Source organism: Acipenser ruthenus, chromosome 38, assembly GCF_902713425.1.
Source record: "Acipenser ruthenus chromosome 38, fAciRut3.2 maternal haplotype, whole genome shotgun sequence".
NCBI lineage: Eukaryota > Metazoa > Chordata > Actinopteri > Acipenseriformes > Acipenseridae > Acipenser > Acipenser ruthenus.
In genome coordinates, this window is record NC_081226.1 from 7,192,498 (window position 1) to 7,220,414 (window position 27,917).

The 27,917-nt window shown below is 46.7% G+C and overlaps 1 protein-coding gene across 4 annotated transcripts; it reads right to left on the minus strand.

Moving 5' to 3' along the window:
- Positions 1-158: 158 nt before the first annotated feature.
- On the minus strand, positions 159-27,917 carry hsd17b8 (hydroxysteroid (17-beta) dehydrogenase 8). 4 transcript variants are annotated; one of them, XM_059009223.1, is made up of 9 exons: positions 27,640-27,781; positions 14,681-14,883; positions 12,654-12,770; positions 12,389-12,484; positions 7,222-7,307; positions 3,000-3,084; positions 2,374-2,416; positions 2,039-2,113; positions 159-495 (listed from the first exon to the last, which is right to left on the minus strand). In XM_059009223.1, exons 1-9 carry the CDS (start codon positions 27,683-27,685, stop codon positions 476-478), a joined length of 771 nt encoding a protein of 256 aa, XP_058865206.1. In that variant the 5' UTR covers positions 27,686-27,781; the 3' UTR covers positions 159-475. The 4 variants fall into 4 exon arrangements, with proteins under 4 accessions (XP_058865206.1, XP_058865209.1, XP_058865208.1 ...); XM_059009226.1 differs by lacking the exon at positions 14,681-14,883 and having other exon boundaries at positions 27,640-27,917; XM_059009225.1 differs by lacking the exon at positions 12,389-12,484.

Genomic DNA, 27,917 nt, shown 5'->3' on the forward strand with positions numbered 1-27,917 from the left:
TGGACAACAGAACTTCACATACAGAGAATGATAGAATGAAGTTGTGTAACCAGATATGAAGACAGTATCTCACAGTGTACTGTCTCTACAGCAGACAGTCCCCTCACTGCAATAATCCTGACGGCAAATAAAAAGTATGCTCTCAGAATGCCTGGAACAAATGATGATCCGGTTTTTATTTCTACAATTTGAACATATAAAATTAAGAAAAATAATTACACACACACGCACTGATCATAATACTGAACACAAATCAGAGGACATGTGGTTTAGTGTCACACTGATAAAAGTTTCAGACCAGCACAAACAATTTGGGAATACAGAAATTACAAGCTTCACTCCTCAATCTTTTTCTCTCTCTTACAAGATCTTACAAAATGATGAAGATATCTTATTGCTGAATTAAATAGTTCCAGGTCCTTTGGCATGAAAGATTCTGGTTTCTGATTGGTTCCCTCTCTCAGCACACTGTCACTCAGCCCATGAATAATCCACCTGCAACAAAACAAGGAAATTAGGTTAAACAGACAGGACTGTTAACTAGAGCCCTGAATCACTGTGAATACAAAACCAGAGCCCTGGTGATCACAAGCAACTGAATCACTGTGAATACAAAACCAGAGCCAAAGACGAGCCCCCATGCGTTCCATGCGTTCTCTATTGGTTATAATGGGCTACACTTTGGGGTGCTGCTGATCGTGGGGTACGGCTTGCTCACTAAAATCTTTAGTGTTTTTGCAAAGAGGGGGTGATAAGCTATCTAGGGATACCTCGATATTTAGTGAGCAAGGCGTCTAAGGAGGTAAAAGGGGCGAAACAAGCGGGTAATATAGGGAACCGCTATGCTACCGATACAGATTTGTTATTAATATTCTGGGTTTTTTTGTTTTTTTTGAAGAAGGAGCGATTATTTTTTAAATAGTAGAAATATATTAATTGAGTAAGATGTGTATAAGTGAGTTAAAACACACAGAAAAAGGACACGCTGCTTTGTCAACTACACAGCGAATAAGGAACCGGGAAGATGTAACCAACATCCAGGTGGTCTCACCAGTACTGTACTGGTATAAGAAAAGTGTGTTTTAAAAAAGTAATTTCAGCTTCCAGTCACTTAAGATATGCTGATGATAATGTAAACACAAGCTTTAAATGTGTAATTGTTTGTTTATTAGTTTTAAAATGTTTAGTAAAACGTGGCCTATTGTTTGACCTCGTTAGTACAATCGGCCCCCTTTGCTAATGACATCTTCAGTCAGGGTCGTAACCCGCTATAAATCTCCACATTACTGTAAAATGACTTTACACTTACTTCAAAAGATGCAACGTGTTTCAGTAAATTCAAACGATAAACTTTGCATCCCGCGCAGAGGGAGAACACAAACGTAAAACGTCATTCAGTGGGGTTGGCATTTCAGGGGAGATGAAGGGAGGTTTCAGTTCCGAGTGACTGTTTTCTAAGCATTATTTGTGAATGCTTATTCACCACTGATACACCCCGTTAGAAAATCGACTTCCCTGCATTTTTTTTTAACGCAAGACTGAACGTGAGAGTATATGTGTACATTTGTTTTAAGTACTCGTCCAGAGGACTCCTGAGACACAGACATCAACTAGTCCTCATCAGATTGAATTCACCTCAGGCGAGCGGACGAGCATGAGTTTCTAACCCTGGTTCAAGGGACATGTGTGTCCCACAAATAGAAATGATGCTAACTGTCTTATTATTGCAATGAGGTGCATGAAACAGGTTTAAAATGTACCGGCTGTTGGATCTGCTCATCAAAGTGCTCAGGTCCCCCGTGATACTCAAGTCATTCTCAAATGTATTTTAAGATGAAACCATTTGAGCTACTGCTCAATTCCTTGTGTCCCCTAAGGGGTTAAATATGGTCCGATCTTCGCACGCCTGGGAGGGGTGTTTGGCACGAGGTCAAACCAAGCTGGACCAAATCTGAACTCCCTGGCATGTGTTATTGCTCTTATAACATACCCCCACCCTCCCTATGCTCCTGGTAGTTTATAGTGACAGCCTGCTTACCCGTCACCTCGATGCTGGCTCCAGTGATGTAGCGCGACTCATCAGAGGCTAAAAAAGAACAAACATCGGCCACGTCTACGAGAGAGAGAGAGAGAGAGAGAGAGAGAGAGACAGAGAGAGAGACAGACAGAGAGAGAGGGAGGAACAAGTCAACCAGTACACACACTGACAACCAGCACCCACACACACACACACTGTCACAACCAGCACACACTCCCAGACAGACAGAACACACACACACACACACACACACACACACACACACAGTCACAGACAGACATAACACATACAGACACACACACAGTCACAGACACACAGACACGTTGTTCTCTTACCTGCTGGCTCTCCCAGGCGTCCCAAAGGCACCATCCCTTCAAACTGCACAGAAAGCAGAGAGTTGATTCACACACAGAGAGGTCATTGACACACTGCATACAGAGAGCTCATTGACACAATGCACACAGAGAGCTCACTGACACACTGCACACAGAGAGCTCATTGACACACTGCACACAGAGAGCTCATTGACACACTGCACACAGAGAGGTCATTGACACACTGCACACAGAGGGCTCATTGACACACTGCACACAGAGGGCTCATTGACACACTGCACACAGAGAGCTCACTGACACACACAGAGCTCATTGACACACTGCACACAGAGAGCTCATTGACACACTGCACACAGAGAGCTCATTGAAATAAACTCAATCAATGTGTTTGTTTTGAAATCCTTTTAAAATATTCTGCATATTTTTTGAAGAGGAGACCATTATCTCTTCAGGGATACCAAGACATTTAGAAAATAAAGGGTCTGAATGAGGAAACATGGGCAATACAATCCCACCCCTAATCATTCTGTGAATCAATTGCTGTTTCCACTTTGCTTAATTCTATCTCAAAGAAACTCAATAATAATAAACAGTAGATGTAAAAGCAGGTGGCCTGTGAGCCTTACCTTGTCCAGCACTCTCTCTGGGACCTTGGCTGTCATGGGAGTGGCTATGAAGCCAGGCAGGACTGTGTTGCATCGGATACCAAACCTGCCAGAAAAACTGCATTAGAATCACTGCACTCCCTCTCTACCTCTCCCTGTAACACTCCCTCTCTACCTCTCCCTGTAACACTCCCTCTCTACCTCTCCCTGTAACACTCCCTCTCTACCTCTCTCTGTAACACTCCCTCTCTACCTCTCCCTGTAACACTCCCTCTCTACCTCTCTGTAACACTCCCTCTCTACCTCTCCCTGTAACACTCCCTCTCTACCTCTCCCTGTAACACTCCCTCTCTACCTCTCCCTGTAACACTCCCTCTCTACCTCTCTCTGTAACACTCCCTCTCTACCTCTCCCTGTAACACTCCCTCTCTACCTCTCTGTAACACTCCCTCTCTACCTCTCTGTAACACTCCCTCTCTACCTCTCTCTGTAACACTCCCTCTCTACCTCTCTGTAACACTCCCTCTCTACCTCTCCCTGTAACACTCCCTCTCTACCTCTCCCTGTAACACTCCCTCTCTACCTCTCCCTGTAACACTCCCTCTCTACCTCTCTCTGTAACACTCCCTCTCTACCTCTCCCTGTAACACTCCCTCTCTACCTCTGTTACACTCCCTCTCTACCTCTCCCTGTAACACTCCCTCTCTACCTCTCCCTGTAACACTCCCTCTCTACCTCTCTGTAACACTCCCTCTACCTCTCCCTGTAACACTCCCTCTCTACCTCTCTCTGTAACACTCCCTCTCTACCTCTCCCTGTAACACTCCCTCTCTACCTCTCTCTGTAACACTCCCTCTCTACCTCTCTCTGTAACACTCCCTCTACCTCTCTGTAACACTCCCTCTCTACCTCTCCCTGTAACACTCCCTCTCTACCTCTCCCTGTAACACTCCCCCTCTACCTCTCTCTGTAACACTCCCCCTCTACCTCTCTGTTACACTCCCTCTCTACCTCTCTGTTACACTCCCTCTCTACCTCTCCCTGTAACACTCCCTCTCTACCTCTCCCTGTAACACTCCCTCTCTACCTCTCCCTGTAACACTCCCTCTCTACCTCTCTGTAACACTCCCTCTCTACCTCTCTGTAACACTCCCTCTCTACCTCTCTGTAACACTGCCTCTCTACCTCTCCCTGTAACACTCCCTCTCTACCTCTCCCTGTAACACTCCCTCTCTACCTCTCCCTGTAACACTCCCTCTCTACCTCTCTGTAACACTCCCTCTCTACCTCTCTGTAACACTGCCTCTCTACCTCTCTGTAACATTCCCTCTCTACCTCTCCCTGTAACACTCCCTCTCTACCTCTCCCTGTAAGACTCCCTCTCTACCTCTCTGTAACACTCCTTCTCTACCTCTCTGTAACACTCCCTCTCTACCTCTCCCTGTAACACTCCCTCTCTACCTCTCTCTGTAACACTCCCTCTCTACCTCTCCCTGTAACACTCCCTCTCTACCTCTCTCTGTAACACTCCCTCTCTACCTCTCTGTAACACTCCCTCTCTGCCTCTCCCTGTAACACTCCCTCTCTACCTCTCTGTAACACTCCCTCTCTACCTCTCCCTGTAACACTCCCTCTCTACCTCTCTGTAACACTCCCTCTCTACCTCTCCCTGTAACACTCCCTCTCTACCTCTCTCTGTAACACTCCCTCTCTACCTCTCTGTAACACTCCTTCTCTGCCTCTCCCTGTAACACTCCCTCTCTACCTCTCCCTGTAACACTCCCTCTCTACCTCTCCCTGTAACACTCCCTCTCTACCTCTCCCTGTAACACTCCCTCTCTACCTCTCCCTGTAACACTCCCTCTCTACCTCTCTGTAACACTCCCTCTCTACCTCTCTGTAACACTGCCTCTCTACCTCTCTGTAACACTGCCTCTCTACCTCTCTGTAACATTCCCTCTCTACCTCTCCCTGTAACACTCCCTCTCTACCTCTCCCTGTAACACTCCCTCTCTACCTCTCCCTGTAACACTCCCTCTCTACCTCTCTGTAACACTCCCTCTCTACCTCTCCCTGTAACACTCCCTCTCTACCTCTCTGTAACACTCCCTCTCTGCCTCACCCTGTAACACTCCCTCTCTGCCTCTCCCTGTAACACTCCCTCTCTACCTCTCCCTGTAACACTCCCTCTCTACCTCTCCCTGTAACACTCCCTCTCTACCTCTCTCTGTAACACTCCCTCTCTACCTCTCTCTGTAACACTCCCTCTCTGCCTCTCCCTGTAACACTCCCTCTCTACCTCTCTCTGTAACACTCCCTCTCTACCTCTCCCTGTAACACTCCCTCTCTACCTCTCTGTAACACTCCCTCTCTACCTCTCCCTGTAACACTCCCTCTCTACCTCTCTCTGTAACACTCCCTCTCTACCTCTCTGTAACACTCCCTCTCTGCCTCTCCCTGTAACACTCCCTCTCTACCTCTCCCTGTAACACTCCCTCTCTACCTCTCCCTGTAACACTCCCTCTCTACCTCTCCCTGTAACACTCCCTCTCTACCTCTCCCTGTAACACTCCCTCTCTACCTCTCTGTAACACTCCCTCTCTACCTCTCTGTAACACTCCCTCTCTACCTCTCTGTAACACTGCCTCTCTACCTCTCTGTAACATTCCCTCTCTACCTCTCCCTGTAACACTCCCTCTCTACCTCTCCCTGTAACACTCCCTCTCTACCTCTCTGTAACACTCCCTCTCTACCTCTCCCTGTAACACTCCCTCTCTACCTCTCCCTGTAACACTCCCTCTCTACCTCTCCCTGTAACACTCCCTCTCTACCTCTCTGTAACACTCCCTCTCTACCTCTCCCTGTAACACTCCCTCTCTACCTCTCTGTAACACTCCCTCTCTACCTCTCCCTGTAACACTCCCTCTCTACCTCTCCCTGTAACACTCCCTCTCTACCTCTCCCTGTAACACTCCCTCTCTACCTCTCTCTGTAACACTCCCTCTCTACCTCTCCCTGTAACACTCCCTCTCTACCTCTGTTACACTCCCTCTCTACCTCTCCCTGTAACACTCCCTCTCTACCTCTCTGTAACACTCCCTCTCTACCTCTCCCTGTAACACTCCCTCTCTACCTCTCCCTGTAACACTCCCTCTCTACCTCTCCCTGTAACACTCCCTCTCTACCTCTCTGTAACACTCCCTCTCTACCTCTCTGTAACACTCCCTCTCTACCTCTCTGTAACACTGCCTCTCTACCTCTCTGTAACATTCCCTCTCTACCTCTCCCTGTAACACTCCCTCTCTACCTCTCCCTGTAACACTCCCTCTCTACCTCTCTGTAACATTCCCTCTCTACCTCTCCCTGTAACACTCCCTCTCTACCTCTCCCTGTAACACTCCCTCTCTACCTCTCCCTGTAACACTCCCTCTCTACCTCTCTGTAACACTCCCTCTCTACCTCTCCCTGTAACACTCCCTCTCTACCTCTCTGTAACACTCCCTCTCTACCTCTCCCTGTAACACTCCCTCTCTACCTCTCCCTGTAACACTCCCTCTCTACCTCTCCCTGTAACACTCCCTCTCTACCTCTCCCTGTAACACTCCCTCTCTACCTCTCTGTAACACTCCCTCTCTGCCTCTCCCTGTAACACTCCCTCTCTACCTCTCCCTGTAACACTCCCTCTCTACCTCTCCCTGTAACACTCCCTCTCTACCTCTCCCTGTAACACTCCCTCTCTACCTCTCCCTGTAACACTCCCTCTCTACCTCTCCCTGTAACACTCCCTCTCTACCTCTCTGTAACACTCCCTCTCTACCTCTCTGTAACACTCCCTCTCTACCTCTCTGTAACACTGCCTCTCTACCTCTCTGTAACATTCCCTCTCTACCTCTCCCTGTAACACTCCCTCTCTACCTCTCCCTGTAACACTCCCTCTCTACCTCTCCCTGTAACACTCCCTCTCTACCTCTCTGTAACATTCCCTCTCTACCTCTCCCTGTAACACTCCCTCTCTACCTCTCCCTGTAACACTCCCTCTCTACCTCTCCCTGTAACACTCCCTCTCTACCTCTCCCTGTAACACTCCCTCTCTACCTCTCTGTAACACTCCCTCTCTACCTCTCCCTGTAACACTCCCTCTCTGCCTCTCCCTGTAACACTCCCTCTCTACCTCCCCCACCCGTCCCTCTTCTCTACCTCTCCCTGTCTCCCCCCCCCCCTCCTCCCCAGGGGTACAGCTCACCTGCCCAGTTCCTTCGCTGCAGATTTTGTTAACCCTTCCACTCCTGCTTTCGATGCTGCATAGTTCGCTTGCCCGAGGTTCCCAACCTGATAAAAAAGTGAGAGATGGTAAGAAAGCGAGGTAGAGAGAGACTTTTGACTTACGTGTACTTTATTGTGAAATTGTGTTAAATACATATAAACAATGCAAAAATAGACGCACTCAGGTCCAACTGTTTCAGCAGCAAACCTACAGATTAAAACAAAGGTCTTCATCATCTAATAAACACATTGCACCTTGAATACCCCAGATCATGCCAAACATATCAAGATTATGCATTCGTTTGTAATAATTATGATAAATCCTTTATATTGCCATTCTAGCCTGCCTTAAAAATAACATTTGCTAGTTGATCAATACACAAACACAAATTAAATACACTTGCATTAATATGTAGGTTAGATCTCTAAAAAATGCCTCTAAAAATGTAAAAAAGTGCTTGTAAACGGGTGCAGGACACGAAACAATGAAAAACAGAGTCCCTTTGAGAGCAGAACGGGCAGGAGTCAAACACTGAAGGGTTAAGAACACTAAAAAGAATGAACAGCAATGCTGGTGTGTAACACCCTCCAGGATGAACAGCAATGCTGGTGTGTAACACTCTCCAGGATGAACAGCAATGTAACACCCTCCAGGGTGAACAGCAATGCTGGTGTGTAACACTCTCCAGGATGAACAGCAATGCTGGTGTGTAACACTCTCCAGGATGAACAGCAATGCTGGTGTGTAACACTCTCCAGGATGAACAGCAATGCTGGTGTGTAACACTCTCCAGGATGAACAGCAATGCTGGTGTGTAACACTATCCAGGATGAACAGCAATTTAACACTCTCCAGGATGAACAGCAATGCTGGTGTGTAACACTATCCAGGATGAACAGCAATGCTGGTGTGTAACACTCTCCAGGATGAACAGCAATGCTGGTGTGTAAAACTCTCCAGGATGAACAGCAATGTAACACCCTCCAGGATGAACAGCAATGCTGGTGTGTAACACTCTCCAGGATAAACAGCAATGCTGGTGCGTAACACTCTCCAGGATGAACAGCAATGCTGGTGTGTAACACTCTCCAGGATGAACAGCAATGTAACACTCTCCAGGACGAACAGCAATGCTGGTGCGTAACACTATCCCGGACGAACAGCAATGCTGGTGCGTAACACTCTCCAGGACGAACAGCAATGCTGGTGCGTAACACTCTCCAGTATGAACAGCAGTGCTGGTGTGTAACACTCTCCAGGATGAACAGCAATTTAACACTCTCCAGGATGAACAGCAATGCTGGTGTGTAACACTATCCAGGATGAAAAGCAATGCTGGTGTGTAACACCCTCCAGGATGAACAGCAATGTAACACTCTCCAGGATGAACAGCAATGCTGGTGTGTAACACTCTCCAGGATGAACAGCAATGCTGGTGTGTAAAACTCTCCAGGATGAACAGCAATGTAACACCCTCCAGGATGAACAGCAATGCTGGTGTGTAACACTCTCCAGGATGAACAGCAATGCTGGTGCGTAACACTCTCCAGGATGAACAGCAATGCTGGTGTGTAACACTCTCCAGGATGAACAGCAATGCTGGTGCGTAACACTCTCCAGGATGAACAGTAATGCTGGTGCGTAACACTCTCCAGGATGAACAGCAATGTAACACTCTCCAGGATGAACAGCAATGCTGGTGTGTAACACTCTCCTGGATGAACAGCAATGCTGGTGTGTAACACTCTCCAGGATGAACAGTAATGCTGGTGTATAACACTATCCAGGATGAACAGCAATGCTGGTGTGTAACACTCTCCAGGATGAACAGCAATGCTGGTGTGTAACACCCTCCACTGCAGATCTCCAGCCCACAGGTACAGCACACCCCGCCTCAGCCAGTGCAAACCGTCCCAAAATAATTCCAAAAGCACACTCTGCAGCTGTGCCAGCAGTCCTTTCTGTGGCTCCAGACATGCCAGCCTGTGCCACATTGGAGGCCACGAGGTTGTTGGTAATGATGGCCCTGCCTCTGTAGGACAGATTTGGGAGTGGCCACCTCCCTCCAGCACCCCTTTCCAGTTCCTCTGCACGCTGGCCTCATCCTTTATAGCAGTGGCTCATAGTCCCCTATAGGAGTGCACAGACCCCTGGCATACTCCTGGCTCCTCACTATCACCACGATGTCATCGGCGTACGTGAAGAGTCGAAGGGGAGCTCTGGGACAGAGTGGGAGAGACAGTCCACTTATGACTCTCCTCAGCACGTGCAGCAGCGGCTCAATAGCCAGAGAGCACAACATCCCCGACATGGAGCAGCCCTGTCTGATTCCCCTCTGCACTTTAAAAGGAGCCACCATTCATTTTCAGCACACTCTGAATGTCACGCGACATCACCAGGGTTAACCCAAACACCTTCATTGTGCTCCACAGATCCTGGTGTTCCACCCTGCCAAAAGCCTTTTCCTGGTCTAGAGAAATCAGACTAGTACTGAGACACAATAGCCTAGAGACATCCAAAACATCCCCAATCAGAAAAATGTTGTCATAAAAATGGACCTGTTAGGCACGCAGTACATTTGATCAGAGTGTATCACATGCCCCAGCACCTCTTTCAGTCTATTGACCATTGCCTTAGATCGTATTATATATTCTGCACACAGCAAGGCAACAGGTCTCCAGTTCTTTATATCACACAGGTCCCCCTTTTTTGCCATTAATGTGACAACTGCCCTCCAGCAGCTGAGGGACAGCTTTCCTTGGGCCAGACTTTCTTCATATACAGACAGCAAGTCCCCGTCCAGCAGGTCCCAGGAAGTTTTATAAAATTCCACCGGGAACCCGTCGATGCAGGGGGCTTCACCGTTGCTCAGTTGTTGCATCAAAGAGCCCCTGCAGCGTGAGCGCCCTCTCCAGGCTGCCCTCTTCAGGGACCTGTAGAAGATCACTGCATAACCGCTGTGTGCCATCCTCTTTGTCCTGCAGCTCACTGGAGAACATCTGGGAGTAAAACTCCACCGCTCTCCCGCGGATCTCCCTCGGCACCCAAAAAGGACAACACAGATAAAAAAAGATTACAATGTGATCCATCCATTCTATTTTGGACACTTGGATTTTGAACTACACCTTATCTTATTGAGAATGTTCTTAATCCTCCACCTCTCCCGAGCCTTTATTCATCAAGTGTTAAGCTGAATTTACAAATAACTTTATATCAGAGAAATAGTCTCTGTCTGTCTGTCTCTCTCATCCCTGCTGCTTTGTGTGTCCTGCTGCTCTGTGTTTCTCTCTCTCCGGTCCTGCTGCTCTGTGTTTCTCTCTCTCCGGTCCTGCTGCTCTGTGTTTCTCTCTCTCCGGTCCTGCTGCTCTGTGTTTCTCTCTCTCCGGTCCTGCTGCTCTGTGTTTCTCTCTCTCGGGTCCTGCTGCTCTGTGTTTCTCTCTCTCGGGTCCTGCTGCTCTGTGTTTCTCTCTCTCTCTCCGGTCCTGCTGCTCTGTGTTTCTCTCTCTCCGGTCCTGCTGCTCTGTGTTTCTCTCTCTCTCTGGTCCCTGCTGCTCTGTGTCTCTCTCTCTCTCGGGTCCTGCTGCTCTGTGTTTCTCTCTCTCTCTGGTCCCTGCTGCTCTGTGTCTCTCTCTCTCTCTGGTCCCTGCTGCTCTGTGTTTCTCTCTCTCTCTGGTCCTGCTGCTCTGTGTTTCTCTCTCTCTCTGGTCCCTGCTGCTCTGTGTCTCTCTCTCTCTCGGGTCCTGCTGCTCTGTGTTTCTCTCTCTCTCTCTCGGGTCCTGCTGCTCTGTGTTTCTCTCTCTCTCTGGTCCCTGCTGCTCTGTTTCTCTCTCTCTCAGGTCCTGCTACTCTGTGTTTCTCTCTCTATCTCTCTCAGGTCCTGCTACTCTGTGTTTCTCTCTCTATCTCTCTCAGGTCCTGCTACTCTGTGTTTCTCTCTCTATCTCTCTCGGGTCCTGCTGTTCTGTGTTTCTCTCCCTCTCTATCTGGTCCCTGGTGCTGTGTCTCTCTTTCTCTGGTCCCTGCTGCTCTGTCTCTCTCTTTCTCTGGCCCCTTCTGCTCTGTGTGTCTCTCTCTCTCTCTCTGGTCCCTGCTGCTCTGTGGGTTTCTTTCTCTGGTCCCTGCTGCTCTGTGTCTCTCTCTCTGGTCCCTGCTGCTCTCTGGTCCCTGCTGCTCTGTGGGTCTCTCTCTCTGGTCCCTGCTGCTCTCTGGTCCCTGCTGATCTGTGGTCCCTGCTGCTCTGTCTCTCTCTTTCTCTGGTCCCTGCTGCTCTGTGTCTCTCTCTCTGGTCCCCGTTGCTCTGTGTCTCTCTCTCTCTGGTCCCTGCTGCTCTGTGTCTCTCTCTCTCTCGGGTCCTGCTGCTCTGTGTTTCTCTCTCTCTCTCTCGGGTCCTGCTGCTCTGTGTTTCTCTCTCTCTCTGGTCCCCGTTGCTCTGTGTCTCTCTCTCTCTGGTCCCTGCTGCTCTGTGTCTCTCTCTCTCTCGGGTCCTGCTGCTCTGTGTTTCTCTCTCTCTCTCTCGGGTCCTGCTGCTCTGTGTTTCTCTCTCTCTCTGGTCCCTGCTGCTCTGTTTCTCTCTCTCTCAGGTCCTGCTACTCTGTGTTTCTCTCTCTATCTCTCTCAGGTCCTGCTACTCTGTGTTTCTCTCTCTATCTCTCTCAGGTCCTGCTACTCTGTGTTTCTCTCTCTATCTCTCTCGGGTCCTGCTGTTCTGTGTTTCTCTCCCTCTCTATCTGGTCCCTGGTGCTGTGTCTCTCTTTCTCTGGTCCCTGCTGCTCTGTCTCTCTCTTTCTCTGGCCCCTTCTGCTCTGTGTGTCTCTCTCTCTCTCTCTGGTCCCTGCTGCTCTGTGGGTTTCTTTCTCTGGTCCCTGCTGCTCTGTGTCTCTCTCTCTGGTCCCTGCTGCTCTCTGGTCCCTGCTGCTCTGTGGGTCTCTCTCTCTGGTCCCTGCTGCTCTCTGGTCCCTGCTGATCTGTGGTCCCTGCTGCTCTGTCTCTCTCTTTCTCTGGTCCCTGCTGCTCTGTGTCTCTCTCTCTGGTCCCCGTTGCTCTGTGTCTCTCTCTCTCTGGTCCCTGCTGCTCTGTGTCTCTCTCTCTCTGGTCCCTGCTGATCTGTGGGTCTCTCTCTGGTCCCTGCTGTTGGTTTGTTTCTCACCTTGCCCACGATGCTCCCCACATTGATGATGACGCCCTTGGAGGATCCGCTGGCAACCAGAGCCCTCGAGACAGCCTGAGTGAGGAGGAACGAGCCCTGAGAGAGAGGGAGCGAGGCAGTAAGACAGGAAGGATGAGAGAGGGAGTGGGAGGAGGAGAGGGTGAGTAAGAGGTGGAGTGGGATGGGGTAGAGGAGGAGAGAGAGAGATGAAGGTGTGTGAGAGAAGGACAGGGGGGTGTAGAGATGAGGAGAATGAGGTCATTACCTTGAGGTTGACCTGCAGCACTCTGTCGAAGGCCTCCTCCTCCAGTTTCAACAGGAACTCGTCCAGCGTGATCCCAGCAGAGCTGACACACACACAGGGGGGACGGAAATACTGCCGCTGAGAAACACAGCAAGCAGAGCCGTCACAGAGCAGATAACACACTGGATCAGCAAGCAGAGCCGTCACAGAGCAGCTAACACACTGGATCAGCGAGCACAGGCGTCACAGAGCAGCTAACACACTGGATCAGCGAGCAGAGGCGTCACAGAGCAGTTAACACACTGGATCAGCGAGCAGAGCCGTCACAGAGCAGCTAACACACTGGATCAGCGAGCAGAGGCGTCACAGAGCAGCTAACACACTGGATCAGCGAGCAGAGCCGTCACAGAGCAGCTAACACACTGGATCAGCGAGCAGAGCCGTCACAGAGCAGATAACACACTGGATCAGCGAGCAGAGGCGTCACAGAGCAGCTAACACACTGGATCAGCGAGCAGAGCCGTCACAGAGCAGCTAACACACTGGATCAGCGAGCAGAGGCGTCACAGAGCAGCTAACACACTGGATCAGCGAGCAGAGACGTCACAGAGCAGCTAACACACTGGATCAGCGAGCAGAGCCGTCACAGAGCAGATAACACACTGGATCAGCGAGCAGAGGCGTCACAGAGCAGCTAACACACTGGATCAGCGAGCAGAGGCGTCACAGAGCAGATAACACACTGGATCAGCGAGCAGAGGCGTCACAGAGCAGCTAACACACTGGATCAGCGAGCAGAGGCGTCACAGAGCAGCTAACACACTGGATCAGCGAGCAGAGGCGTCACAGAGCAGCTAACACACTGGATCAGCGAGCAGAGGCGTCACAGAGCAGCTAACACACTGGATCAGCGAGCAGAGGCGTCACAGAGCAGCTAACGCACTGGATCAGCGAGCAGAGGCGTCACAGAGCAGCTAACGCACTGGATCAGCGAGCAGAGCCGTCACAGAGCAGCTAACGCACTGGATCAGCGAGCAGAGCCGTCACAGAGCAGATAACGCACTGGATCAGCGAGCAGAGGCGTCACAGAGCAGCTAACACACTGGATCAGCGAGCAGAGCCGTCACAGAGCAGCTAACACACTGGATCAGCGAGCAGAGCCGTCACAGAGCAGCTAACACACTGGATCAGCAAGCAGAGCCGTCACAGAGCAGCTAACACACTGGATCAGCGAGCAGAGCCGTCACAGAGCAGCTAACACACTGGATCAGCGAGCAGAGCCGTCACAGAGCAGCTAACACACTGGATCAGCGAGCAGAGCCGTCACAGAGCAGCTAACACACTGGATCAGCGAGCAGAGCCGTCACAGAGCAGCTAACACACTGGATCAGCGAGCAGAGACGTCACAGAGCAGCTAACGCACTGGATAGGCAAGCAGAGCCGTCACAGAGCAGCTAACACACTGGATCAGCGAGCAGAGCCGTCACAGAGCAGCTAACGCACTGGATCAGCGAGCAGAGCCGTCACAGAGCAGCTAACACACTGGATCAGCAAGCAGAGCCGTCACAGAGCAGCTAACACACTGGATCAGCAAGCAGAGCCGTCACAGAGCAGCTAACACACTGGATCAGCAAGCAGAGCCGTCACAGAGCAGCTAACACACTGGATCAGCGAGCAGAATGGAATGGCCATTTATTATTTGAAGCTCAGCTCATCGCTACCACCCCTGCGCTGACTCGGGAGGGCGAAGACGAAAACAGTGATGTTTCTATACCTGGTGTATTGCCCTGTCTGTATACAGTGATGTTTCTATACCTGGTGTATTGGCCTGTCTGTATACAGTGATGTTTCTATACCTGGTGTATTGCCCTGTCTGTATACAGTGATGTTTCTATACCTGGTGTATTGCCCTGTCTGTATACAGTGATGTTTCTATACCTGGTGTATTGCCCTGTCTGTATACAGTGATGTTTCTATACCTGGTGTATTGCCCTGTCTGTATACAGTGATGTTTCTATACCTGGTGCATTGCCCTATCTGTCTTGTACCTGTATCAGTGTGATGAGCTGCTCCACGCTCTGCCTCGATGACACGTCCACACAAAGCGCAGCGTGCTCCTGCCCCTGCAGGTCATGTGACAGGATCCCCAGCGTCTCATTGGCTGAGTCCTCGCTGATGTCAGCCACCACCACTGAGGCCCCGTCCCTGGCAAAGCGCTGGCAGACCGCACGTCCGATCCCACTGCCACCTCCTGAGAACCAGTACAATACCACACAGACTGATCACACTGACCCTCCTGAGAACCAGTACAATACCACACAGACTGATCACACTGACCCTCCTGAGACACAGAGACCAGTACAATACCACACAGACTGATCACACTGACCCTCCTGAGAGACTGTGACAGAGATCGAATGGTGCTTGGTGTTAGATCTCCCTCTCGACCTCTGAGGGCACTGTGTAACGTGAACAGAGTACCCTTAACTAAATGGCACGACAAATTATTCCGTAGGGTAGGTGGAAGTTGGTCATTTAGGAAAGGGGCGCAGCTACGGTATCCAAACACAATGACCCAGACAGTAAACAGTGTAGCATCTGAGGATTGGAGGAGCGGATGCGCTCGTTAACCTAGGGGTCATGAGCGAGGATATAAATAGAGGACTTAGCATACGTGATCTGTTCCTTGGTAAATGGTTAGTGTTGAAAACCTACAAGGAGTCTGTGTGCTGTTTCGTGAACCGTGAGTTTTGTCTTGTGTTTGTTAGTGTTTTGTTAACTGTCGTCTGTTTTTAATAGACTACCAGTAGCACGATCCGGAGGTCTAGCGAAAGCCAGCATAAACCCGGACATCACTTTCACCCGTGCATTTCACGGAGAACTGTATTACACCACTTGCACGTATTCACTATCACTAAGAACTGTGTTTGTGTTTTGTGTTTAGTGTTGGTGTGTAAAACTGGACTTTTGGTTACGGATCAAACCCGGGGAATTACAAATACTGAGTGATACACGCCGCTGTATCACTCCAACATTATTATAAGGCTCTGGCCCCTCCTGAGAAACCAGAGACCAGTACCGGAAACCAGTACAATACCACACGGCCCGATCCCACTGCCCCTCCTGAGAGACAGAGACCAGTACAGGAAACCAGTACAAAACCACAGAGCCTGATCACACTGCCCCTCCTGAGAGACAGAGACCAGTACAATACCACACAGCCTGATCCCACTGCCCCTCCTGAGAGACAGAGACCAGTACAGGAAACCAGTACAAAACCACACAGCCTGATCACACTGCCCCTCCTCAGAGACACAGAGACCAGTACAATACCACACAGCCCGATCCCACTGCCCCTCCTGAGAAACCAGAGACCAGTACCGGAAACCAGTACAATACCACACAGCCCGATCCCACTGCCCCTCCTGAGAGACAGAGACCAGTACAGGAAACCAGTACAAAAAACACACAGCCTGATCACACTGCCCCTCCTGAGAGACAGAGACCAGTACAATACCACACAGACCTATCACACTGCCCCTCCTGAGAGACAGAGACCAGTACAGGAAACCAGTACAAAACCACACAGCCTGATCACACTGCCCCTCCTGAGAGATAGAGACCAGTACAATACCACACAGCCCGATCCCACTGCCCCTCCTGAGAGACAGAGACCAGTACAGGAAACCAGTACAAAACCACACAGCCTGATCACACTGCCCCTCCTGAGAGACAGAGACATACTTTGATACTACCGCGATACCAAATTTCAAAAACAGTTCTGATCTTCATTAATTATGCATTCGGTAATACCGAAAAACAGAAAGTATCGGAGCACTCTGCACCTGTATAATGAAAATTGCGTGTTTGCGTCCTTCATGTAAAAGACGGAGTCGATTACCTAAAAAAAAAAAAAGAAAGCGCTTCCCTTTCTGTCCGCACAGGGACACCATACACTCCAGGTGGAAACAACGACATCGAAACAGCCAGGATTCAGGAGTAAAAGGTTAAGATGGGAGGCACACAAGCCCAGCGCCCCGTGCTCTTAGAAAGAGAGTACAGCAGGAGTACTTCGCTTATGAAGCGAATGAGCAGGGCAAAGCAGAAGATCCACCCAAGCCCATCTGCAAACAGAGCTTTAAGACGGTACAACAAAAGGAGGCAACACCTCAAATCTAGCGAAGCATTTGGCGGACAGACACCCTGACCTCTCAGTGAGAATCTGACCTGACTGCTTCACGCTGTGTGAGAGAGCACTGGATGGAGCAGACGCGCAGGATAGCAAAGAAAACATTGCAAAACAAAATAAAATAAGATTGCGTTTCCCTTGTTTTTGATCATTTTCTTTACTTCTATATATTATTTTGCATTTCTTGCGTTTTCTATAGTTTTGTTATAAATGGCTGTAACTTTTGTTCTGGTGTTCCAATTTTAATTATTTCATTTTAGACATGTACCCAAGACCTTGAAGTTTGATTGTAAAATACATTTTTTTCTACTCAGCACTGAAAAAAATATTTATTGACAACAAATGTTCTTTTTTTCTCGAAAGCATATTTTATTTTCATCCTGCCATTCATTAGTTTATTATTATTTATTATTTATTTCTTAGCAGACGACTTACAATTATTACAAGTTATCATTATTTTTACATACAATTACCCGTTTATACAGTTGGGTTTTTACTGGAGCAATCTAGGTAAAGTACCTTGCTCAAGGGTACAGCAGCAGTGTCCCCCACCTGGCATTGAACCCACAACCCTCCGGTCATGAGTCCAGAGCCCTAACCACTACTCCACACTGCTGCCCTACATTTCTGTACTAAATTTAGTGGGTATCAAATCAAACAATGGATTTTTTTTTATTTTCTGGACCCCCAGTTGTGCTGATTTATTCCACATATGGTACTCACCTGAAACCCCTGTAGTCACAGTTATAATCACAAATATAATAACAGTAGAAACTTGAGAACTTTTCTCCGTCAGTAATGTACAGAGCACTCACCTGAATCACTTAATAAAAATCTCAAATTAATCCACTTTGTACTTTTACTTCATCCTCTTTATTTCACTCCCAAAAAGAAGCAGAACTATTAAAGGTCCAGTCAATCATAGTCCTACACAAAACATTTCTTAAGTGATAATATGCAAATTCCGTTTACTGCACCTGCACCGTTTGACCTGGAGTCAAGATTGTTTACCTTCATTAAAGGAAAGTTCTCTGATTTTACGTGTTCAGATTTTTTTTTTTTTTTTTTGCCGTGGTATTGAAGAGGTATCGAGAATCGTGAAACTGAACTGGTATCGTATCGAAGTTCAAAATTCTGGTATCGTGACAACCCTACAATACCACACAGACCAATCACACTGTCCCTTTTGAGAAACACAGAGACCAGTACAATCCCACACAGATCAATCACACTGCCCCTCTTGAAAAACACAGAGACAAGTACAATCCCACACAGACCAATCACACTGTCCCTCTTGAAACACAGAGACCAGTACAATCCCACACAGACCAATCACACTGCCCCTCCTGAAAGACACAGCCCCCATCCCACTGCCCCTCCTGAGAGACAGAGACCAGTACAGGAAACCAGTACAAAACCACACAGCCTGATCCCACTGCCCCGCCTGAGAGACAGAGACCAGAACAATACCACACAGACATATCCCACTGCCCCATATTTTTAATTTAAGTTGGTTTGAATATTTCTAAATTCAGCACAATGGAGTGTTTCCCAGTTCTGTATTAAATACTTCAGATGCAGGTAAACGGGGATCAGCACAATACTGAGACACGCAGGAATCAGCACAATACTGAGACACACGGGGATCAGCACAATACTGAGACACACAGGGATCAGCACAATAGTGAGACACACAGACACACGGGGATCAGCACAATACTGAGACACACAGACACACAGGGATCAGCACAATACTGAGACACACGGGGATAAGCACAATACTGAGACACATGGGGATCAGCACAATACTGAGACACACACACACACAGGGATCAGCACAATACTGAGGCACACGGGGATCAGCACAATACTGAGACACACGGGGATTAGCACAATACTGAGACACACGGGGATCAGCACAATACTGAGACACACAGACACACGGGGATCAGTACAATACTGAGACACACGGGGATCAGCACAATACTGAGACACACAGACACACAGGGATCAGCACAATACTGAGACACACAGGAATCAGCACAACACTGAGACACACAGGGATCAGCACAATACTGAGACACGCAGGAATCAGCACAATACTGAGACACACGGGGATCAGCACAATACTGAGACACACAGGGATCAGCACAATAGTGAGACACACAGACACACGGGGATCAGCACAATACTGAGACACACAGACACACAGGGATCAGCACAATACTGAGACACACGGGGATAAGCACAATACTGAGACACATGGGGATCAGCACAATACTGAGACACACACACACACAGGGATCAGCACAATACTGAGGCACACGGGGATCAGCACAATACTGAGACACACGGGGATTAGCACAATACTGAGACACACGGGGATCAGCACAATACTGAGACACACAGACACACGGGGATCAGTACAATACTGAGACACACGGGGATCAGCACAATACTGAGACACACAGACACACAGGGATCAGCACAATACTGAGACACACAGGAATCAGCACAACACTGAGACACACAGGGATCAGCACAATACTGAGACACACAGGGATCAGCACAATACTGAGACACACAGGGATCAGCACAATACTGAGACACACAGGAATCAGCACAATACTGAGACACACAGGAATCAGCACAATACTGAGACACACAGACACACAGGGATCAGCACAATACTGAGACACACGGGGATCAGCACAATACTGAGACACACAGGGATTAGCACAATACTGAGACACACAGACACACAGGGATCAGCACAATACTGAGACACACAGACACACGGGGATCAGCACAATACTGAGACACACAGGGATCAGCACAATACTGAGACACACGGGGATCAGCACAATACTGAGACACACAGACACACAGGGATCAGCACAATACTGAGACACACAGGGATTAGCACAATACTGAGACACACAGACACACAGGGATCAGCACAATACTGAGACACACAGACACACGGGGATCAGCACAATACTGAGACACACAGGGATCAGCACAATACTGAGACACACGGGGATTAGCACAATACTGAGACACACGGGGATCAGCACAATACTGAGACACACAGACACACGGGGATCAGTACAATACTGAGACACACGGGGATCAGCACAATACTGAGACACACAGACACACAGGGATCAGCACAATACTGAGACACACAGGAATCAGCACAACACTGAGACACACAGGGATCAGCACAATACTGAGACACACAGGGATCAGCACAATACTGAGACACACAGGGATCAGCACAATACTGAGACACACAGGAATCAGCACAATACTGAGACACACAGACACACAGGGATCAGCACAATACTGAGACACACAGACACACAGGGATCAGCACAATACTGAGACACACGGGGATCAGCACAATACTGAGACACACAGACACACGGGGATCAGCACAATACTGAGACACGCAGGAATCAGCACAATACTGAGACACATGGGGATCAGCACAATACTGAGACACACACACACACAGGGATCAGCACAATACTGAGAAACACAGGGATCAGCACAATACTGAGACACACAGGGATCAGCACAATACTGAGACCACAGGGATCACCACAATACTGAGACACACAGGGATCAGCACAATACTGAGACACACGGGGATCAGCACAATACTGAGACACACGGGGATCAGCACAATACTAAGACACACAGACACACGGGGATCAGCACAATACTGAGACACACAGACACACAGGGATCAGCACAATACTGAGACATACAGACACACAGGGATCAGCACAATAGTGAGACACACAGACACACAGGGATCAGCACAATACTGAGACACACAGACACACGGGCATCAGCACAATACTGAGACACGCAGACACACAGGGATCAGCACAATAGTGAGACACACAGGGATAAGCACAATAGTGAGACACACAGGGATCAGCACAATACTGAGACACACAGACACACAGGGATCAGCACAATAGTGAGACACACAGGGATCAGCACAATACTGAGACACACAGACACACAGGGATAAGCACAATAGTGAGACACACGGGGATCAGCACAATACTGAGACACACAGACACACGGGGATCAGCACAATACTGAGACACACAGGGATTAGCACAATACTGAGACACACAGACACACAGGGATCAGCACAATACTGAGACACACAGACACACGGGGATCAGCACAATACTGAGACACACAGGGATAAGCACAATACTGAGACACACAGACACACAGGGATCAGCACAATACTGAGACACACAGACACACGGGGATCAGCACAATACTGAGACACACGGGGATCAGCACAATACTGAGACACACAGGGATCAGCACAATACTGAGACACACAGGCACACAGGGATAAGCACAATAGTGAGACACACAGGGATAAGCACAATACTGAGACACACAGACACACGGGGATCAGCACAATACTGAGACACACAGACACACGGGGATCAGCACAATACTGAGACACACAGGGATTAGCACAATACTGAGACACACAGACACACAGGGATCAGCACAATACTGAGACACACAGACACACGGGGATCAGCACAATACTGAGACACACAGGGATCAGCACAATACTGAGACACACGGGGATCAGCACAATACTGAGACACACAGACACACAGGGATCAGCACAATACTGAGACACACAGGGATTAGCACAATACTGAGACACACAGACACACAGGGATCAGCACAATACTGAGACACACAGACACACGGGGATCAGCACAATACTGAGACACACAGGGATCAGCACAATAGTGAGACTGTCACAAAGACGGCCAGAGTGGGTTGCGTCAGACCAGAAAGGAATTCAAACACAGACGGTGGTGATGATGAGCTGAGTGCAATGGCTGCACTCAGCGTTTATTAACAAATAAAAGGTTTGAAAACAGCACAAAAACAGGACACGGCACTTGCGCCAAAATAAACAGACATACAAAACGACTAAACACTAAACAGACGGTGCAGGACAGACGAACCAACACGGTGAGTACAAACAAAACACTTATTATATTTACGCTCACGATTTTACTCCTTCTCTCTCACCCGTTCTCCACTCTCTGAACACCTAAACCCCGAGTGACTAAAAATGTGCCTATTTATACTGTTGTGCTGGGATTCAATTACTAATTAATTATTCACTTGAATCCCAGCACGTGAATTAATTCTGTGCAACCCCGTGCTCACATATTACATTTAACCAGCACGTGAAGTGATTTGTGCCCTCCTCGTGCCTAAATATAAATCTACATTTTTAAATACACGTGAAACACAGACCCGTTTATATCCCGTGTACCAATCTCTATACACCAACATTAACACACGCAACATACAATACATAACACACAAAATACACACAGGGGCGGGCACTTTGCCACAGAGACACACAGGGATCAGCACAATACTGAGACACACAGACACACGGGGATCAGCACAATAGTGAGACACACGGGGATCAGCACAATACTGAGACACACAGACACACAGGGATCAGCACAATACTGAGACACACAGGGATCAGCACAATAGTGAGACACATGGGGATCAGCACAATACTGAGACACACACACACACAGGGATCAGCACAATACTGAGACACACAGACACACGGGGATCAGCACAATAGTGAGACACACGGGGATCAGCACAATACTGAGACACACAGACACACAGGGATCAGCACAATACTGAGACACACAGACACACGGGGATCAGCACAATACTGAGACACACAGGGATCAGCACAATACTGAGACACACGGGGATCAGCACAATACTGAGACACACAGACACACGGGGATCAGCACAATACTGAGACACACAGGGATCAGCACAATACTGAGACACACAGACACACAGGGATCAGCACAATAGAATTGCAAACGTAATACCGATCCACAACAAAGGGAGACAAAACCGAACCAGGTAGCTACAGACCAATAAGCCTGACTTCTATTATATGTAAACTTATGGAAAGTATAATAAGATCTAAAATGTAAAATTACCTATATGGTAACAATATCCTGGGAGAGAGTCAGCATGGTTTTAGGAAAGGGAGAAAGGGTGTCTAACTAACCTGCTTGATTTTTTGGAGGATGCAACATCGAGAATGGATAATTGCAAAGCCTTGACTTAGTCTTTTCAAATAACGAAGACAGAATAACTACAACAGAGTTCAGAGAGCCACTGGCAAACTCAGACCACAACATGGTTTCATTTGAAGTATTTTTGAAAACCCCAAAAGTAATGACTAAAGCTAAGGTTTACAATTTTAGAAAAGCAAACTATGAAGGTATGAAACAGAGACTAACAGAAGTAGATTGGAGTAAAATAGAGAAAACATCCACAGAAAAAGGATGACTGTTTTTTTAAAAATGTAGTACTAGAGGCACAAAACAATTACATCCCAAAAGCAGACAAATCTAAATCTAAAACAAAATGGCCAAAATGGTTTAATAGATCAATTAAAAAAAATATTCAGCGAAAAAAGGCACTTTACAGAGCGTTTAAAAGGGACCAAAAACAAAGTACACAGAAAGAGTACTTGGAACTGCAAACACAAGTCAAAAAGGAAGTTAGAAAGGCCAAGAGAAAGATAGAAATCAACATTGCTAAGGGGGCTAAAACCAATTTCAAAATGTTTTTCCAATATTATAACAGCGAACATTCAAAGAGGAGGTTAACTGTCTAAAACACAAATGGCAAAATCATAGATGAAGAAAAAAAAATAGCAAATATATTAAATGATTACTTTTCACAGGTTTTTACAAAGGAGGACACGGACAACATGCCCCACATGTCTACCTGTTCCTATCCAATTTTAAATAACTTTAGCATAACAGAGGCAGAAGTGTTAAAGGGACTAGGAGCTCTTAAAATAAACAAATCCCCTGGGCCAGATGAGATCCTCCCAATAGTACTCAAAGAAATGAAAGAAGTTATTTACAAACCGCTAACCAAGATCATGCAACAGTCTCTTGACACAAGGGTTGTACCGACAGACTGGAAAATTACAAACGTAATACCGATCCACAAAAAGGGAGACAAAACCGAACCAGGTAACTACAGACCAATAAGCCTGACTTCTGTTATATGTAAACTTATGGAAACTATAATAAGATCCAAAATGGAAAATTACCTATATGGTAACAATATCCTGGGAGACAGTCAGCATGGTTTTAGGAAAGGGAGATCGTGTCTATCTAACCTGCTTGATTTTTTTGAGGATGCAACACTGAAAATGGATAATTGCAAAGCATAAGACATGGTTTATTTAGATTTCTAGAAAGCTTTTGACAAAGTCCCGCATAAAAGATTAATTCTCAAACTGAACGCAGTAGGGATTCAAGGAAATGCATGCACATGGATTAGGGAGTGGTTAACATATAGAAAACAGAAAGTACTGATTAGAGGAGAAACCTCAAAATGGAGTGAGGTAACCAGTGGTGTACCACAGGGATCAGTATTAGGTCCTCTGCTATTCCTAATCTACATTAATGACTTAGATTCTGGTATAGTAAGCAAACTCGTTAAATTTGCAGATGACACAAAAATAGGAGGAGTGGCAAACACTGTTGCAGCAGCAAAGGTCATTCAAAATGATCTAGACAGCATTCAGAAGTGGGCAGACACATGGCAAATTACATTTAATAGAGAAAAGTGTAAAGTATTGCACGCAGGCAATAAAAATGTGCATTATAAATATCATATGGGAGATACTGAAATTGAAGAAGGAATCTATGAAAAAGACCTAGGAGTTTATGTTGACTCAGAAATGTCTTCATCTAGACAATGTGGGGAAGCTATAAAAAAGGCCAACAAGATGCTCGGATATATTGTGAGAAGTGTTGAATTTAAATCAAGGGAAGTAATCTTAAAACTTTACAATGCATTAGTAAGACCTCACCTAGAATATTGTGTTCAGTTCTGGTCACCTCGTTACATTGCTGCTCTAGAAAGAGTGCAAAGAAGAGCAACCAGAATTATCCCGGGTTTAAAAGGCATGTCGTATGCAGACAGGCTGAAAGAATTGAATCTATTCAGTCTTGAAAAAAGAAGACTACGCGGCGATCTGATTCAAGCATTCAAAATCCTAAAAGGTATAGACAATGTTGACCCAGGGGACTTTTTTGACGTGAAAAAAGAAACAAGGACCAGGGGTCACAAATGGAGATTAGATAAAGGGGCATTCAGAACAGAAAATAGGAGACACTTTTTTACACAGAGAATTGTGAGGGTCTGGAACCAACTCCCCAGTAATGTTGTTGAAGCTGACACCCTGGAATCCTTCAAGAAGCTGCTTGATGAGATTCTGGGATCAATAATCTACTAACAACCAAATAAGCAAGATGGGCTGAATGGCCTCCTCTCGTTTGTAAACTGTCTTATGTTCTTATATAGTGTATGTGAATATCAGTGGATGAATTATGTCCTAAACGGCACCTTATAATACTGGACTACATGGCATGCTATTGTTCCAGTACTTGAATCAGCTTGCACTTGCACTGAACTGCTCCATACCTCACCGTATTCTACTGCTACTCTTAATTATAACTACTTCCTGTATCTTGTATTTGATTTTACTCTTACAGGTATCCGTATTCATGTTTTTTGTAATTGTTCTTAATTCAAATCATTCTCATCCATTCACCATACTTACTGCGTGCTCATACTGGACTTTACTCGTATAAGCAAGTTAACTGCTCTCAGTCGAACTCGCTCTTACATGGAATTATTTACTGGATTCTCTGTTTTTTGCTCTTATTTGAATTTGATCTTATTTTCTGCCGATTTTATTGTACTTTATAACTGCTCTTATCTGCAGTGCGATATTCTACAATGTGATATTTACAATGTGATATTCTGTAATGTGATACTTTACAATGTGATATTCTACAATGTGATACTTTACAATGTAATATTCTACAATGTGATACTTTACAATGTGATATTCTGAAATGTGATACTTTACAATGTGATATTCTGAAATGTGATACTTTACAATGTGATATTCTGCAATGTGATACTTTACAATGTGATATTCTGTAATGTGATACTTTACAATGTAATATTCTACAATGTGATACTTTACAATGTGATATTCTGTAATGTGATACTTTGTACCAGGGTTGCATATTGGACCGCAAAAACTGGTCCGATATCCGGCTCAGCCCTGTACCACGGTACATACCGTACCGCCATTGGCGAGTCCAAAAAATCGGATTGGACTTTATCATCCGCGGTCCATACCGGCTTTTCTCTACTGAAGTGGTCATCGCGGCCGCAAATCCCAGATCAGGCTCCCAAAGCTGACTATCAGTCTAAAAAGATGCTTCAGGTGCCTGTCACACTGCCGGTGTTGTAACCAATTCAGTACCCCCCTCAGAAACCTGTATCCCCTGGCGCATTGCGCATGTGTAAAATGAGATCGTCCCACAGGCGCGTCTGATTTTTCTTTTGCTCGTGTCTCTGTTGTAAAATACGAGTGATGTGCACGCGCAGCAGTTGTCGGCTGCGTTTTGCAATCGTTGATTTATTTGGGATGTGTATAATCAGTTTTACATTAAAAACGTTTTTGTCATGCGCAGTGAAATCAATCTTTAAACAATGAATGCTTGATGTATTAACTATGCGACCTGCCTGTTTATAAACGAATGTGCCGATTTCAAAGCAGCCTATTTTTTATATATTTTTGACGTTTCAAAACTTGAAAGTTGAAAGTAAATGATCATTAAAGTTTTCACGAATGTTGTTGCTCTGTTTATGTCTGGAATAAACACGAGTCGTGTAAATGATATTAAAATGCATAATGTATTACATATAACATCATTGTTGACAGGTATGTGTTTATATATTTATTTGATATACAGCACACACACAAGATTGGTATGAGAAACACAGGGGATACCAAATTAAACAGCTGACAATATCTTAGTCAATGGCTTTCTGTTTACTGATGTTTTAATGTTCTGCTATTATGAATGTTATTCTATCCTGTTCATTTTCTTGATAGAGAACAACTTATTAAAATACTGTATCATTTAAAAAGATAATTGCTTGATGTCTCATGGTAAAGAGAATTTAAAAGATCACATGACATGTTCACAGGCTGTGGTTTATGACATGTCAATACATACAATCCACATGTTGTTTGTTGTGTTGTGTTGTGTCATAACTTCTCACTAAAGCCTCTGTGGGGTTTGGCTTGGTATGTATTGTGTGTGTTTTTCTGTTTTGTTTTTACTGTTGAGCTTTTAAAAAGGTTCATGATTTAAGTCTTAGGAGTATGCAGTGTTTTATTGCAGCAGTGTTTCCTTCATTGCACTAGTTTCAATCTTTTGAAAACCGAGAGAAACAAAGCTTGTTGGCCCAGTGTTTGTGCGATGCACCGGTCCACTATGTCCACTCTCTGTACCGGACTTCCTTAAAGTGTACCGGACCTGTACCGGACTTCCACTGATTTGGATCGGACCACTCACGGAACCTGGTGCGGCCCGCATCCCTACTATGTAGTGTGATATTTTGTAACAATTGTAAGTTGCCCTGGACAAGGGCGTCTGCTGATAAATAAATAAATAAGTAATTATAGGAGGCTAGCGTGTATGATAAAAAATTTCAAGAAGATTGATGCAAAATCGAGGCAGTTATCGTGTCTCCTGTTTAGTGTGGCACACAGACAGAGAGGCAGACCCGTGCAAAGGGTGCCCCTGTTGGAAGGTGAACCCTAAAAACAATTCTGAATGAATAAAATGAATGAAACACACAAACCTGTGACGAGAGCCAGCCTTGAAACGAGTCTGAAGGACGCCGCCATGACAGGTCTAGTTCAACGAGGTCACGTGGCACACACGTGTTTTTAAACAACAAACCCACCTCCTCCTGACAGAACTTCATCTGAATCTCCGCAAGAACAATTTGAACGTGAGGACTACACCCACAAAACTATCAGAACACTGTCGCTAGATACGCGTGTTTTATTTCTGTAATGATGCATGCAGGTCGTATCTATACAGAATGGACGGCGTCGGCGAATACAGTAACAATTC